The sequence below is a fragment of the Haliotis rufescens genome, unplaced genomic scaffold (assembly GCF_023055435.1).
Source record: "Haliotis rufescens isolate VD_foot unplaced genomic scaffold, xgHalRufe1.0.p SCAF_24, whole genome shotgun sequence".
Classification (NCBI taxonomy): domain Eukaryota; kingdom Metazoa; phylum Mollusca; class Gastropoda; order Lepetellida; family Haliotidae; genus Haliotis; species Haliotis rufescens.
The window spans coordinates 3,397,152-3,414,147 of NW_025963935.1; the positions used below are offsets into that span (position 1 = coordinate 3,397,152).

Consider the following 16,996-nt stretch of genomic DNA (forward strand, 5'->3'; position numbering starts at 1 on the left):
TATGTCCCGTCACCACGTGCTGGTAACACGACGAGGGGCGATGTCCGTTCTCCCATATAGCAAACATACCTTGATGTGTATTCAGTTAATATGACGCAATCGAGCAAGTGTTCCGCTGATAGTTATATGATACATTCACAGGGTTATTCCACGTGACTCAGCCTTCTGGAAGGTTGCAAGTCTCGTGCATGGTGGACAGTACTCTCGCTTGGACAGTGCCGCAGAGGACGTAACCTCAATTGCTCCAAGTAGAGTATTGTACCGTTACGTCGACATAGCTGGTGAGTTCCCATACCCTTCCATGATGGTATTTGAAGGTGAGGTGAAATGAGGTTGAAAGTCGCACTTCTACAGCGACGTGGGGCGATGAGGTAGTGGTAGTGGTTAAAGCGTTCTCTTGTCGAGCTGAACTCCCGGGTTAGATTCTCACTTGGGTACAATATGTGAGGACAGTTTCTGGTGTTCCCCGCCGTAATATTGCTCGAATATAGCTAAAAGCGGCGTAAAATCATACTCATTCACTCTATGGAAACCTGGGGCCGTACGGGTAGCCTAGTGGTTAAAGCGTTCGCTCGCCACGCCGAAGACCTGGGTTCGAGTCCCGACATGGGTACAATGTGTGAAGCCCATTTCTAGTGTCCCCCGCCGTGATATTGCTGGAATATTGTTAAAAGCGGCGTTAAACCATACTCACTCACTCACTATAGCAACCTGCTTGAACGTCTGTGTGTGATTGCATGTACCAGTCCGGACTGAAATACCATGCTGCAGTTAACATGGATAGGTACTCAGACACAGTACTGACCCCGAGCCGAACAGCCTTTGTTTTATTCCCATAATGCCGAACGCCAAGTACAATAAGTTAACGTCTTTCGGTATGCGACCCCGACGGCATGGGACGTTCATTATATCAACCACTGGTTTGTCGTTCAAGGCTCATCTGTTTACAGTTAGAAGGCATACAAGCAACAGTGTGGAAATAATAGCAACATATATGGCTGAGAGCAAGCATTATTTTCGTTGTTTGTTTGTTTGCTTGCTTGTTATTGAACGCCGTACTCAGCTAAAGTCCAGCTGTATGACAGCGATCTGCAGACAATTGAGTCTGGATGAAACAATCCTCATGATCTACACAGACGGTATACGACGACATGCACCAACCAAGTCAGTAAGCCTGACCACCCCATTCCATAGGTAACCTCCCATTGGTTGCTGAAGACCTATTCTAACCCGGATGTGACCTCGATAGTAGAGGTTGTATTAGTCGTTGCCATGCATACACATCAATATAGTAGCATATGAGGTAACTTTACATTTATGTGGTTGCATTATATGTTTTCATACATCACGATTGTCTTTTTCTTATTTTAATAGCATCCCCGGGAATGAAAAGAAATGAATTAGCTCTTTTGTAAGGACTGTGTAACTGCAGTATGACTAGGGGTTGATGTAAGATTAAAAAGAGATTTGTTTTATAGATGGAAATAATGCGGGTGGGTATGAGACGTGGTTGAAATGGTGGATTGGGATAGAAGGAAGGACGAGATGGAATGTAGAGATGGTGAGATGGTTGATAGAAGGGATGATATGGATCGTAGAGAGAGGTGAGATTGATAGTAGATAGGGCTGAGGTGATGCTAGAGGAATGAGATTGATGGTAGATTGCCGAGATGGATGGTTTAACGGGTGTGATGGATGGAAGAGAGGAATGAGATTGATGGTAGAGAGGAATGAGATTGATGGTAGAGAGGGGTGAGATTGATGGTATAACGGGTGAGATTGATGGTAGAGAGGGTGCGATTGATGGTAGAGAGGGTGAGATGGATGTAAGAGAGGAATAAGATTGATGGAAGAGAGGGATGAGATTGATGGTAGAGAGGGTGAGATTGATGGTATAGACGGTGCGATTGATGGTAGAGAGGGTGAGATGGATGTAAGAGAGGAATAAGATTGATGGAAGAGAGGGATGAGATTGATGGTAGAGAGGGTGAGATTGATGTGAGAGAGGGGTTAGATTGATGGTAGAGAGGGTGAGATTGATGGTAGAGAGGGGTGAGATTGATGGTATAGACGGTGCGATTGATGGTAGAGAGAGTGAGATGGATGTAAGAGAGGAATAAGATTGATAGAAGAGAGGGATGCGATTGATGGTAGAGAGGGTGAGATTGATGTGAGAGAGGGGTTAGATTGATGGTAGAGAGGGTGAGATTGATGGTAGAGGGGGTGAGATTGATGGTAGAGAGGGGTGAGATTGATGGTAGAGGGGGTGAGATTGATGGTAGAGAGGGTGATATGGATGGTACAGTGGGGTGAAATGGATGGTAGAAACTGTAAGATGGGCGAGGGCCGAGATTCGATGTAGAGAGTCAGATAGATGACAGGACAGTGAGTCAGACAAGGGGAGAGACAAGGTGATTGCTAGGGGGGCGTGTGTTGCGGCGGACGGGTTTGTGTGTACAGGCATTCTTATAGACTATTATCGTCTTCTGTAGGTTTTGTAACAGGAGTCACACTGTTTATGAGTATGGAGGCGCACCTACGCTGTCTCCTCTGTAATTGTTTGTAACCCGCTAAGTATCATGTTCAAATGTTTTGTGTCATGGCTTAATGTTTATGGATTACAAGCGATACACAGTGTCGGGAGCTGGCACGCACCATAGTGCTTCTTTACATGGCTTTACCAGGTGCCCCTGCCTCCTTGACATGGTGAGGTGAGGTGAGGTGAGGTGAGGTGAGGTGAGGTGAGGTGAGGTGAGGTGAGGTGGAGGGAGGTGAGGTGAGGTGAGGTGAGGTGGAGGGAGGTGAGGTGAGGTGAGGTGAGGTGAGGTGAGGTGAGGTGAGGTGAGGTGAGGTGAGGTGGAGGGAGGTGAGGTGAGGCGAGGTGATGTGAGGTGAGGTGAGGTGAGGTGGAGGGAGGTGAGGTGAGGTGAGGTGAGGTGAGGTGAGGTGAGGTGAGGTGAGGTTAGGTGAGGTGAGGTGAGGTGAGGTGAGGCATTCAAGATTATCACTCTTATATAGCGATGTGCATGCAGTGTGTGTGTGGCTGCTTGTACTAGCGGGGCTAATGGTTTTATAGTGCCATCCGAATAAGATACCATACCACAATTTAACATGATTACCCCACACAAACCAGTATACTGACTCCAAGCCGACCTTTCTTTGTTTTAGACCTTTAATGCCAAACGCGAGACAGAGAAACAACAAGTTCCATCTTTTAACGTCTTTTGGTATGACGTGGTCGGATTCGAATCCCGGAGCTTCCGCTCTTCGGGGCTACGCTCTACCATAAAACCTTGCCATAGTGACATATACACCATAGTGTACTGTGAAACTGAATTAACCTATCCGTCCAACATGCATTATTCAACGAATTACCATGCATTAAATGCCTGAATGTAAACAGTCTTCCTGAACTGCTTTCTTAAAATACACTTCAATGCTATCATTCATGTGAACTCACTTTTGAGAGGAGCTTTTTTTCAAGTATCAGCAATATTTTCACAGGATCTACTTCGACAGAAGATGACGCAGAGTGGTAGTCAGTTTCTGGTGCTTCTGATCCTGGCTGTTGCGTCCTTCTGTGGTGAGCAGAGTGCATTTTGTTCATGTTTTGAGCAGAGTGCATGTTATTTGCACAAGCCTTCAGAGCCATGCTATTCTTAGCTCAGCTACTCTGTCAGATTTATAACATAACTTAGTAAAGGCAGCTTCTAGATGGAGTTTAATATACGGATAAGCAAAGTAGTAACGCTGCTGACGTAGATAATGAAGTCCGATAAAATCTTTTCAATGAATTTATAATGATGTTTGCATCTATATTGCATGTATATAAATGTATGTATAATGAACACAGTTGTTCCGATTCTTAATGTAAGAGCTGTTTTGTGGTGGATAAGAACATACGTTCACTTCGTATTCTGAGATATTGCGGCATTTCGCGAACACTGCGTCATCCATGAGGTCAGGGGTCAATTCGTATAATTTCCCAATCATTAGTTTGCCTTTTACCCCCAATGGAATTGGGTTCGGCAGATAATCGATATGCTTATTCTTTTGCGTTGACGATTTATATTTTAGGAACTATGGGCCTTGTCATTTAAGTAAAAGGGAATCTTTTGTGAACTGTTTGCTAAACAATTGATATTAACACATTGATAATATCAACACGTAATATTTTTTGATAACTTAACTGACGGCTCAACTATAGTGTACACCTATGTTGGATGGTGTCGAAAATGAAACAAACAAGAAACGTTTATTTGATGGCGACGTCGAATTATGTATGTCTATCATAGTTTTGTTTTGGACCTTAAGTTTGCCGTCTTTCAGCAGTTTTTAGCCTATTAACGTTTTGAGAACCTTTTTATTTCGGGGTCAAATTCAATTTTCAAGCTTTACTTTCTTTTGCACGACAGTTTAATAGAAAAACAAAGATGACGTGTGGATATCTCGCATGGAGAATTAAAAGACTGTGCGGTCTGTCTAATCATCAACATTTCTGTTTCTAGTGAAAGCCTCTTCGACACCTGGGACTACGACAGGTATGTTGACATGTGTGGCACATTACATGTATTAGGTCAGCAAGGATGATGGAGGTACCCCGCCATGGCTGTAGATGCAGGCGCAATACCAAAACAGTAATGTAGATGTAGCTGGAACGTCAGCGAAAGATATGGACATGCCCAACCTGCATTTAGTGATACTACGTTTAATTCGGGCTTAAGTATTTAAAGCGTAACGCTGTAAACTACTATTTGCTCAAAGGAATAGCGTCTTTGCACATTTTGTCTCCGATTCATTTCACGCCTGGACTGTGTTTGGTGGAGAAAGTGTTAATCAACGGCAAATTAAACCGCTTCACACGAGGTTGTCGAACTATAGGAAGGGCTGTAACTCCTGATCGATTTGAATGGACGTCGATTTGGAGTGTGTTTGCTGATGTTGTAGTTGATACAGCTTGATGTAGCTTCTGACACAAGGGGTGTAAGGTGAGTCAGTTGGTGCAAAGTGAGTCAGTGGGTGCAAGGTGAGTCAGTGGTGCAAGGTGAGGCAACGGGTGCAAGGTGATGCAGTGGGTGAAAGGTGAGGCAGTTGGTGCAAGATGGGGCAGTTCATGCAAGGTGAGGCAGTGGGTGCATCGTGAGTCAGTTGGTGCAAAGTGAGTCAGTTGGTGCAAGGTGAGGCAGTGGGTGCAAGGTGAGGCAGTGGGTGCAAGGTGAGGCAGTGGGTGCAGGGCGAGGCAGTGGGTGCATGGTGAGGCAGTGGGTGTAAGGTGAGTCAGTGGGTGCAAGGTGGAGCAGTGGGTGCAGGGTGAGGCAGTTGGTGCAAGGTGAGGCAGTGAGTTCAAGGCGAGGCAGTGGGTGCAGGGCGAGGCAGTGGGTGCAGGGCGAGGCAGTGGGTGCAAGGTGAGGCAGTGGGAGTAAGGTGAGTCAGTGGGTGCAAGGTGAGGCAGTGGTGCAAGGTGAGGCAGTGGGTGCAAGGTGAGTCAGTGGTGCAAGGTGAGTCAGTGGTGCAAGGTGAGGCAGAAGGTGCAAGGTAAGTCAGTGGGTACAAGATGGGACAGTGGGTGCAGGGCGAGGCAGTGGGTGCAAGGTGAGGCAGTGGTGCAAGGTGAGTCAGTGGTGCAAGGTGAAGCAGAAGGTGCAAGGTAAGTCAGTGGGTACAAGCTGGGACAGTGGGTGCAGGGCGAGGCAGTGGGTGCAAGGTGAGGCAGTGGTGCAAGGTGAGTCAGTGGTGCAAGGTGAGGCAGTGGGTGCAAGGTGGGGCAGTGGGTGCAAGGTAAGTCAGTGGGTGCAAGGTGGGACAGTGGGTGCAGGGCGAGGCAGTGGGTGCAAGGCGAGGCAGTGGGTGCAAGGTGATGCAGTGGGTGTAAGGTGAGGCAGTGGGTGCAAGGTGGGGCAGTGGGTGCAAGGTAGGGCAGTTGATGCAAGGTGAGTCAGTGGGTGCAATGCTGGGCAGTAGGTGCAAGGTGAGTCAGTGGGTGCAAGGTGGGACAGTAGGTACAAGGTGAGTTAGTGGGTGCAAGGTGAGTCAGTGGGTGCAAGAGGTGGGGCAGTTGGTGCAAGGTGAGGCAGTGGATGCAAGGTGAGGCAGTGGGTGCAAGGTGAGTGAGTGGGTGCAAGGTGAGTCAGTGGGCGTAAGGTGAGTCAGTGGGTGCAAGGTGAGGCAGTTGGTGCAAGGTGGGACAGTTGGTGCAAGGTGTGTCAGTGGATGCAACGTGAGGCAGTGAGTGCAAGGTGAGTGAGTGGGTGCAAGGTGTGTCAGTGGGCGTAAGGTGAGTCAGTGGGTGCAAGGTGAGGCAGTTGGTGCAAGGTGAGTCAGTGGGTGCAAGTTGAGTCAGTGGGTGCAACGTGAGTCAGGGGGTGCAAGGTGGGACAGTTGGTGCAAGGTGTGTCAGTGGATGCAAGGTGAGGCAGTGGGTGCAAGCTGGGGCAGTTGGTGCAAGGTGAGTCAGTGGGTGCAAGGTGAGTCAGTGGGTGCAAGGTGGGGCAGTTGGTGCAAGGTGAGGCAGTTATTGCAATGAAGAGACCAGGTGATCAAAAAGGCCCGAAATATGTTGATTCCAAATTTCAATCAAAGAGATGTTTGCATGAATATGTATTGAAAGATGCATAATCTAATTTCGGAATAACACTATTCCTATTGAATTTGTATGAAGCAGAGCTATTTTATCCGTTGGTACACACTGTAAATCATGCATATGCTTCAGATAGTTGTGAGCTAAGGTACCTCATGGACGAGGGATGGCAGGAAGGGCAGCATGTAAAATAAAGACATAGGGACTCTCTTAGGCACTATGAATGAAGTTTGAAGGCTAGTTAGATAATGTCTTGCAGTTGCAATAACGAATGCGGATAATTATTATTCAATGCGGATAATTATTACTCTACTCAAGGGGATGCAAATACAACATCAGGTACTTGCCGAAAGTGAAACATTTATCATCACACTCATGCACATTTAAATTACCACGATCCCACTATTACAAATTGGAAACAATCCATGTTGCTGAGATAACGTACTCATTTCTACATATTTAATCATTGCAACGAAACACCCTAGTCAAGATCCTGGTTAGTGTGGGTCTTTAGCAACCCACTCTAGTCATAAAGGGCGACTAACGGGATCGGGTGGTCAGGCTTGCTGACTTGACTGATGCATATCATCGCATCCCTATTGCCTGGATCGATGCCCATGCTGTCAGTCAATGAATAGTCTGTTTCAGGCTGGATTATTTACAGAACACCTTCGTACAGCTAGAGACCGCCTCCGTGGTCTAGTGGTCGAGCGTCCGCCCGGGGAGCAGCATGGTATCTCAGTGAGCTAGCACTATAAATCGGCATCAGTCCGGTCTAGTACAAGCAGCCACACCCACACACGCGCATGTACGTCGCTATATAAGTGCAATAATCTTGGACGCGACGTTAAACCCGATTTCACCTCACCTCACTTCATACATCTAGAGTATTGCGGCGTTAAACAACGGACAAACAGAAACCAATACGTTGTATTACATAGTTTTGTCCATCGCTGTCATGGTCCTTTATCTCTCATCGTTTTCCTATGACTTATACCTGCAATAATGGGTCATTGTACGTGTGCAATGCACGCATCCTGTCTTCTGTTTTCTTGCATGTACAATGACATTTTTGTCAACAGTGTTATCATCAGCAGAAACAACGGAAGGAACAGACATAGCCGTGTTCACAACTACATCAGCAAGTCTTCCAACTACAGGTATTCACTATAAATCATTAAAATATCATTAAACTGCTGGACTAAAATAGCACTGAGGTCTGTAGCAGTTATCTTGTCGCACTGCCACCGCTTGTCTGGTTTCAGCTCTTTCTGCTGTTTGAGTGTTGTTTAACAGCAATGCCCCATCTGTGTCAAAACGGGTCAGAGTTTGGTATTATGAGTGACGTCCCATGCTGTCTGAAATTCATCACACGTTATCAAATCATAACTAGTATTGCAATCTTCATAAAAGTGACGATGGTTCATATGCTCAATACCAGTGGCTTTATCCCAGGTAAAAGCGACTGAGGGTTTAAAGCAGATACATCATGGCGCATCGGCTTAATGCGGGAGGAAAGTCATGCATGTCTTAGTGGTTTATATCCGTTGAAGTTAACAGCTATGGCGCTGACACAAAATAAATTGCGGTGCCAATAACGACTTGGCCGCCAGTGCCACCATACAAGAGAAGGTATTTTAAAAGCAATATCAGTAACAATCACTATTTCATTCTAGATGCTGCTCCGTCAGATCCTAGGTGTCCGGGGGGTGTCGGTCTGCTAGGAACAGAGTACACAATAGTAGGTGACAGAAGAAACTACACAGGTTTAGTATGGGTACGACCAACTGATGACCGGTATGTCGTCACCTGCAACCCCAGCTGCAGCCCGGTGGCTGGATACAGTGCAACTATGAACACCACACACTCTACACTCACTATACACAATGTTGGGGTGGCAGATGCTGGTACATGGAAGATCGTGGATGCGACTGTCGTAGATGCCATCCCTGTCGACGTGTGTCCGCTGACGACAGTTAGTGAGTGTTGAATGTTTTCCTCTCATGAGTACATATCGTAGTTATCTGATTTATCCTGGCTGGATTCCATTTGTGTTCCGTTAATCTCTGATTCTTAATATATTTATAAATAAAATTGCAAGTGAAATCTAGAACAGTATTTGTTTATCAAATTGATTTCAAGGAAATTTGTCGAAACACTATGCTTTGTTCTAAGAAATATAAATTCACGTACGTTTAGCCTGTGTCGCGTTGGAGGTCCAAGGTTGCTGTACGGCCATGTAGCTTACCTTACACTCCACGGTTTTATAACTGTTTGACAAGTAATTAAGTTCCAACACTATTGAAATAGTCAGTATCTAGATTAAAGATTATCATCCAGTCATAGAAAAACCCTGAAGACATTTGGTAACACGCGTTTCAAAAGAAACAGAGAACGAATGTGTTAATGATTTATTTGGATGAGCAATAGATGTTGTCAGATTATCCTAACTCACTTTCACAAACATGTCAGTTTTGTGTTGTTAAAACACTTTCTTCACATAATTCTGCCACCAGGTGTTCCACAGTGTGGCATCAGCAGTGACGAGGACACCGACTCCCTGGAACCTGGAGCACAGCTGACTTTAACAGTGGACATCACAGGCTACTACTGTTCTCGGGAGGTGGGCTTTGATCTGACTACTGGTGCTGTGACTGAAGCGTTGACCATGAAACACAACGTCAGTGCTGTATCAAACTCAACCCTTAACACAACCTTCAACGTAGATATCACCCGATTAGGCGATGTGTCGATAAACTTCATGTGTGACAGAAGTTGGCCTCTGCAGTGTGAGGGTATCCAGGACCTGTTGAAAAGTGAGTTGTTATTCAAGTTGATCTTCTGACACAAGCTGTTCATATATCCATGTTAGCTGACACTTCTTGGTCCACGTTGCCTTACTTTTAGCATATCACTGTGACGTCTTGTATTGCTGAAAAAACGTCATCCATGACACGAACCATGTTATATTGTACTCGTAATGTCCGTGATCGACATGTTTTATATATTGCATATGTTTTATCATTATTATGTACAGAAAAAAATAAAAAATGCAGTAAAGAGGGTTTGGAAGATCCTGGCACAGTCAGGCTGGCTAGACTTATCATCAGCTCAGGGCCCTTACCCCTTCTACACGCAGCCAAGACAGTGAATGGGACTTATCCCGGGAAGCGCTGCCTAGTCAAACCCACCTAGAACGTTTCAGAGAATGTGAAGACTCCCCAACACTGCAGCCTTCTGCATTTTCCAGATGGTCAGAAGAGCTGTATTCCTTATGGCAAACCGGGGTACTCTCCCAAGGCCAGTCAACAGATTGGGATGTACCGAACCTAAGGCACTGAGAACAATGGGGAGTCGGATCAACCAAGTCAGCGAGTCTGACCACCACATCCCGTTTGTCGCCCTTTACGACAAGCATAGTTATCTTTTACGGCAAGCATGGGTTGCTGTAGACCTATTCTAACCAGAATCTTCAAGAAACCGAAAGCGAGGTCTGCATATTGCCATGTTTTTTTCTGAATCTTGTCAATCTCATTAGTGTCAAAAGGGACAGAAAGTTCAATGATATAAATGATTTCATTGGATTTATCAAAAAGGAAAAGATCAGGTGTGTTGGCCTGGATACGTCTGAGGCTGTCAACGGGCCTATTCAAAAGGATATTGTATTTATCATTCTCCATGACACTCTCTATATATTCCGGGTCGTACCATGGGTGGACCTCTGTGTCAAAACCACAAGCATGGCGAAGACGGTAATCAAATGATCAAGTCACGCCATCATGTCGCTAAAGATACTGTCTTTGTGCCAAAGCTTGGCATCCACTGAAAATGTGTTGGACAGTCTCGGTTTCAATTGGGAAGTGACTGAGCAGCAAACAGAAAGCCTTCTGTTTAACGTTTCATGCCAGTCAGCTTCATCCAAACGAAGGACTCTGCAGGGTTGCTTACTAACACACTGCACATAAATTCGATGCAGTGGCCGTTTAGATAGCCTCTCCTTGAAAAAACTGAATCTGGGTCGACTTGATGTGGCACTTCGCTTGGTTGACACTCATTTCTGAACCGTCCAGCAGTACAGAACCATCAACATAATCAAGAATGACATTGAGATTATGTCCTACATCCTTGGCCCGTTTAACCAAACTGTGGAATGCCTTGTTTTCATCGTGAGTCTTGACATGCTTCATAAGAGGATCATCATACAAATAATTGTGTGCAAAAGTGCAATTAAACCACGCCCTTTCATCATAATTGGTAAATATTAGCGACTGAGGGAAGAGCGAGGGTGGTGGGATCTATTGTCTGACATGATTCTTCGTGTAAGGGGGGCGGTCGGGTAGCATAGTGGTTAAAGCGTTCGCTCGTCACGCCGAAGACCCGGGTTCGATTCCCGACATGGGTGCAATGTGTGAAGCCCATTTCTGGTGTCCCCCGCCGTGATATTGCTGGAATATTGCTAAAAGCGGCGTAAAACCATACTCACTCACTCACTCACTCTTCGTGTAAGGGTGTCAATACCCTGATTTTCTTTTTTTGTCTAATCAACAACACATTATTATCATTATTATCATTACTATTGTTGTTGCTGTTGTTGTTGTCGAGGATGTTGGATGTAGGATGTAGAATGTATGAAATTTTAACTTTTACTCGCACAGTTCGCCGTTTTCATACTGGCAGTGTATTTTGTGGTTTACGTTGATGTGTTTGCTTTCCTCGTCATGATATTGGTATGACACTGCTAATACTTCGGTATTAAGTACATTTGCTTCTTTACAACCAGGTCCACCACAGTGCAACATCAGCAGTGACATGGACACCAACGCCCTGGAACCTGGCACTAATCTCACTCTGACAGTAGACATCCAGAACTACTACTGTTCTCAACAAGCTGGATTTACTCTGACTACTGCTGCCGTTACAAATATACTCCTACAGAACCAGACAATGGACAATATATCTGATTCAGCTTTAATTTCCTCCCTCATTGTCACAGCCGATCGGTTTGGAGACGTCAGTGTCAACTTTATGTGTGGCAACAACACGGAGACCCTCACCTGCGGTGGTATTGTTAAACTGAGTGGTTGGTATTCATTGTCATACATGGGGTAGAATAGGTCATCTGCAACGCATGCTTGCCGTAAAAGGCGACAATGCTTGTTGTAAGAGGCGACTAAAGGGATCATGTGGTCAGGCTCTCTGTCTTGGTTGATAAATGTATCCCAATAGTGTAGGTCGATGTTCATGATGTTACTCACTGGATTGTCTGGTCCAGACTCGATTATTTACAGACTGCTGCCATATAGCTGGAATATTGCTCATTTGGGCGTTAAACAACAAAACAAAACAAAAACATTGAATATATTTGTCGAAAAACTTACGGAATCTACGGAACCACTGTGCTGATACTAGGTTTTATACAAACAAGGATAGAACATAGAAGTTATAAACTTAGATACATCAGAAATCTAAAATAAGTTAAAAGTTAGAAAGCCATTCGACGTTGAATAAAAAGTTCTTTGATCAGGATCATAACAATCAAGGCCTTAATTAGTAAAGTTTTAAATAAACGTTCCATGGGAGTCGTATGAGGGCAGATTAAAACCTGATGCATTGGTGACCAAGTTGATGTCCGATGCAATTCCACAATTAGACTTGTACCATATTTTAGATAAACACTTGACTTGCCTTTGCGTGTGTTTGTAAAGGGTGCTACCAGGGAGGCAGGGTTCGCTCACCTTTTTTCAAACATGTGCTCTCAATACAATTTGACAGTGACGCACAACAGTCGGAATCGCACAAATAATCATTAAGATAACGAAAAGAGTCTCGTCGCTTTCATTGAAACCAAAATGTTCAAAGTCGAAAACACAAGACCCAGAGAGGTCACGATGAAATTGTCAAATTACTGTTACATATTATTTTTTTATAATTGATAGTTTATGGTTGTTAAGATTTTTTCACAAACGATACGATGACACATTATAGAAAAAAACAAGGTAACCACGGTATCAAACCATTTTTTTTATATACGTAGTACTTTCTCTCCTTTGGTAAAGAAATCCAACATGAAAGCAACTTCCCAACAATACGTACACCATATGAGAGCTGTCCATGGACTACGTTACTACATGGAAATGTTTTTGCAGAAATATCATACAACACACACATAATACATTAAGGGAAACAGCACATGATATGCTATTTACAGAGGCTGCTCCCACAACCACAGCTGAAAGACCCGCGTCTCAAGGTTCAGCTGATCAATAGTATGAACAATATAAGACAAAAACTACAGGGTATTTTCACATGAAAGCATACAAGTAGCGTTATCACTGAGTGTGTTCACGTTTAATTCAGGTGACATATTATTTCTAGTACTATTTCTTACCGAAGATCTCAAGTGAGTATGTCTTGTTTAAAATATATCCTGATACTGCTCACATTCATTATTAAAATACTTAATAAATACGCTTATAGTATAAGAGTTTACTTTCCGCACTGCACTCTCTAGATGCAGGTGATTGGAAATGCCTTGGCTACTTGGCCCTGACAGCGAGGCTATAAACGTTATCATTCAATTACATTATTGAAGTGATATTCAATAAGTTCATGTCAAATACTTGACAATGGGTTAGAAGGTGCGTCTGTATTAAGAAAGTTTTCAAGGAATAATAACAACAACAAAGACGTGTCTATAATTATAACACAACTCTAGTGACACGTCTACGAAGTAAAAGGGCAAATGTTTATCTCTTCACAGAGGCTGTTCCCACAACCACAACAGTTGGACCCACGTCTAGAGGTACAATTTGTTATGTATTCTGATCAATAATGTGAAACAATATAAGGCAAAATCGTTTGGAAAAGCTAGTTTTGTTATTTGTGTCATGTACAATTTAGGTGATAATTGTTTCCGGTACTATTTCTTATAGGAGAACTCAAACTGTCAAGCTACTGTGTTAAAATACCACTGTTGTCCTCTTGATAAAGCTCATATTGTAATTCTTAACATCTCTGCAGGGTAGTTACGTTCAGACCTCATTCTGTGAATATTCTGTGATCCGACTTTACAGTGTAACATCCTATGTTCCAGCAGCTGTTGTCCTCTTGATAAAGCTCATATTGTAATTCTTAACATCTCTGCAGGGTAGATACGTTCAGACCTCATTCTGTGAATATTCTGTGATTCGACTTTACGGTGTAACATCTTATGTTCCAGCAGCTGTTGTCCTCTTGATAAAGCTCATATTGTAATTCTTAACATCTCTGCAGGGTAGATACGTTCAGACCTCATTCTGTGAATATTCTGTGATCCGACTTTACGGTGTAACATCTTATGTTCCAGCGGCTCCTTCCAGATCTACAGCATCAGCGACATCGACAGGTACGTTGTTCTCAAAGTGGTCCAATCAATGGATGCCCCTTACACCGAGACCCTGGACTATTCCAGGAGTATTTGATTGTCATGATGTCTTGTTTGGAGTGCTGTTATACGCCACATTCAGAAAAAGTCACCCTGTTCTCATGGCAAGCATGACTAATCAACACTTCACAGTGATGCCAAAGAAGCAAATTGGGCTTCCCACGGGGGATACATTGAATATATCGCTTTTATAGATCACAGATTTTTTCTTCGCGTATTTCGATTTAAGAATAATATTGGCTGATACAATCTCACCCTGGTGTCTTTTGATATTAAATAAATCAACACGAGTTGATAAAAGTGGAAAAGGTCCGAGGCTTGTTCCGAGAATCATGGGTGAGATTCTATATTGAATCCCATTCTGGAAAATATTAATTGAATGTTCTTTTCTAGTTTTGAAAATATCCGTTATAATGATTGTGATTCGGAAGCTCCTGTGTGTCGTTATCTGTGTAAATTCCACCTGAGCAAGATTTGCGTTACTCAGATGACTGAATGTCACTGTATTGACGTTGATGATCTTTCGATGTTTTAGAAATACCTAACTCAAGCCTTGGAAATACGGCACTGACAGGTTCACAAGCAACACCTGAAAAACCAACAACAGAGGGAAGCGTATCCACTGGACCAGCAGATGACAATACAGGTCTTGCTATCGGACTGTCTGTCACGGGAGTCATTATTATTATTATTGTCATAATTCTAGTGCGCTATCGTAGAAGGGTCGGTGAGTACTTATTGGGAAGTCGGCAAAAGATGCATCAGCTAGAATTAGAAAAAGGAAGCGAAAATAGGGAAAAGCACACACCCAAAAACTAAGCTAAAACCAGTAATGTTTATACGGTTGATGAATCTGGGCACCAATGCTGACATTTCTAAAAGTGTTACTTATTCTTACTGAACCACTTGATTTACACTTGATAAGAAAATGTAACTCACCAGGAGAAACGGAAGTCATTGGGGCTACTATACAATTGTGCTGTGGCCTCATAAAGAAATACTCTGGGTGTCCACTTACTTCCGTAAAAGATTCCATGTGTGTGGACCATACGAAAATATCCTGTATTCCTCTCGTTAGTTCGTAATGCGATAAAAGCATTTAAAAACATGTCAGCATACCATGTCTCCCTACAATTAAGCAGTCATGATACATGCATCTAAACATTTTACCATGAGACACTCAACCTGTAGACATTCATTCATTGTCCACAAAATCAGCAAATATGAAGGATTCTTGATTTCACCGGATACAAAATTAATCTACAGATACAAGATATGATTTCTTTATTATTTTTAGCTATTTTTTTTAAATTCCATCGTCCATGTTACTTTAATCACCATGTTATATATTTCCAGATGATGTATATTTGGAAGTATATTTTGTTTATATAATTTGTCTCATAATCGGATATATTGCCATGTGTAAGTAATGTTAGTGGTTGTTGTAGATATGATTGTTCCAAGAGTCTAATGGTTTAACTACGGTTAAGATTAAGCAGAATGGCTTTGTACTAGAAATAGAGTTATCTACCTTTGTTTATTTGCCCATGATCTTTAGCAGGCTTGTTCGTCGGGGAAGTTTCTGGATGGGACAGTTCCTACGGCTTGCTGTATACGTATGAGAGTGACAAGAGAGTGATTCGAGGTCTTTTTCGACCTTTAACAATCGTATTGCCAAGTGCAGCTGTAAACCTCTTTGTAATCCAGTAAGGTTCAAACTCTTTTCTGGATACCAGAAGGACGACATGACTCTTTCACGATATTCAACAGTGACAATAGTCTGAACATTCGTAAGCGCACTAACATATATACCACTACCTTTTTTGGTACCAATTGGATTGTCAGCCTAAAAGTGTGTTTTTAAATGTAATATAATGTTTCTTATAGATCCTGTGTGGTCATTTACTGCATTTACAACTTAGTTTTGCGGGAACGAGTTTCCAGCTTTTACTCCACGTTCTAACGTGGAGTGAGTGAGTATGGTTTTACGACGCTTTTACCAAATGTCCATCAGTTTCAAGCAGTGGACACCAGAAATGGGCTTCACACAATGTGTCCATGCAAGGATTCGAACCCGGGCCTTCCGCGTGACCTGCGAACGCATTAACCACTGGACTACCCGACCTTTTCTCCTGTACAATCACCGGTGTAATGGTAGACGTGAAGGAAATATCCAAATTTGACTCATCAGTGTGTTCGATGCAATTCTCCTGGTTGACCTGTAGCATGTGTTCCCGTGTTTGTTCAGGGGAACAATTGACTTGTCTTTGCATGTGTTTGTTACAGGTGCCACCGGTGGGGCGGGGTATGAGTATTCTCACCTTTTTGCGAAAACCTGGAGTCATCACTATTTGATAGTGATTCATAAGCACATATTCATGATATAGTCGGAATTGTACAATGGAAGGCAAATCTTTCTTATAAATATCTGAAGGGCTTTGTCGCTTTTATTTAATGAAGAGGGCGGGCATCTACCCAGACGATTCTTATATAACGATTGATTCACATTTTAGAAATGACAATAAAAAGCTATATTCCATAATCAGAATGTGTCTGTTTTTAATCTTTGCAAGATAAGATATTAAGAGTTTAGAATTTGAAAAGGCCGGTTAGTAATTAACATGTCCGTGCCCGTTGAGTTTGAAATAGAAGTACATACTATATCCTCCTGCAAAGAAATAGGAAGTATCCATGTACTTGCTTGTAAACGTCTGCTAGGTGTTAAAACGCCTACTCCCAATCATGTTGTGCGAGGAGAGTGTGGAAGATACCCACTGTACATTTCTGCGTATAAACGCTGTATAAAATATTGGTGTAAACTTATGTCCCTACCAAATTCACGATATCCTAAGAAAAGTTATGATATGTTATTTCAGCTAGCCACACATGGTAAAACTAATTGGGCTACAAAAGTCAAAACTCTTTTATACAGCCTTGGATTTGGATATATATGGGAGAACCAATATGTTATTTGCCCCGAATCATTTATTTCCGAA

General features: G+C 43.1%; 1 protein-coding gene across 2 annotated transcripts; it reads left to right on the top strand.

Moving 5' to 3' along the window:
* The first annotated feature begins 81 nt into the window (after nt 1-81).
* LOC124124272 lies at nt 82-16,548 on the top strand. 2 transcript variants are annotated; one of them, XM_048402046.1, is made up of 10 exons: nt 82-281; nt 3,505-3,583; nt 4,509-4,541; nt 7,660-7,737; nt 8,254-8,556; nt 9,094-9,393; nt 11,358-11,657; nt 13,338-13,379; nt 13,926-13,961; nt 14,536-16,548. In XM_048402046.1, the coding sequence occupies exons 2-10, from the start codon at nt 3,523-3,525 to the stop codon at nt 14,817-14,819; spliced, it is 1,437 nt and encodes a 478-aa protein (XP_048258003.1). In that variant the 5' UTR covers nt 82-281; nt 3,505-3,522; the 3' UTR covers nt 14,820-16,548. The 2 variants fall into 2 exon arrangements, with proteins under 2 accessions (XP_048258003.1, XP_046343374.2); XM_046487418.2 differs by having other exon boundaries at nt 86-281; nt 13,923-13,961.
* The last annotated feature ends 448 nt before the right edge of the window (nt 16,549-16,996 follow it).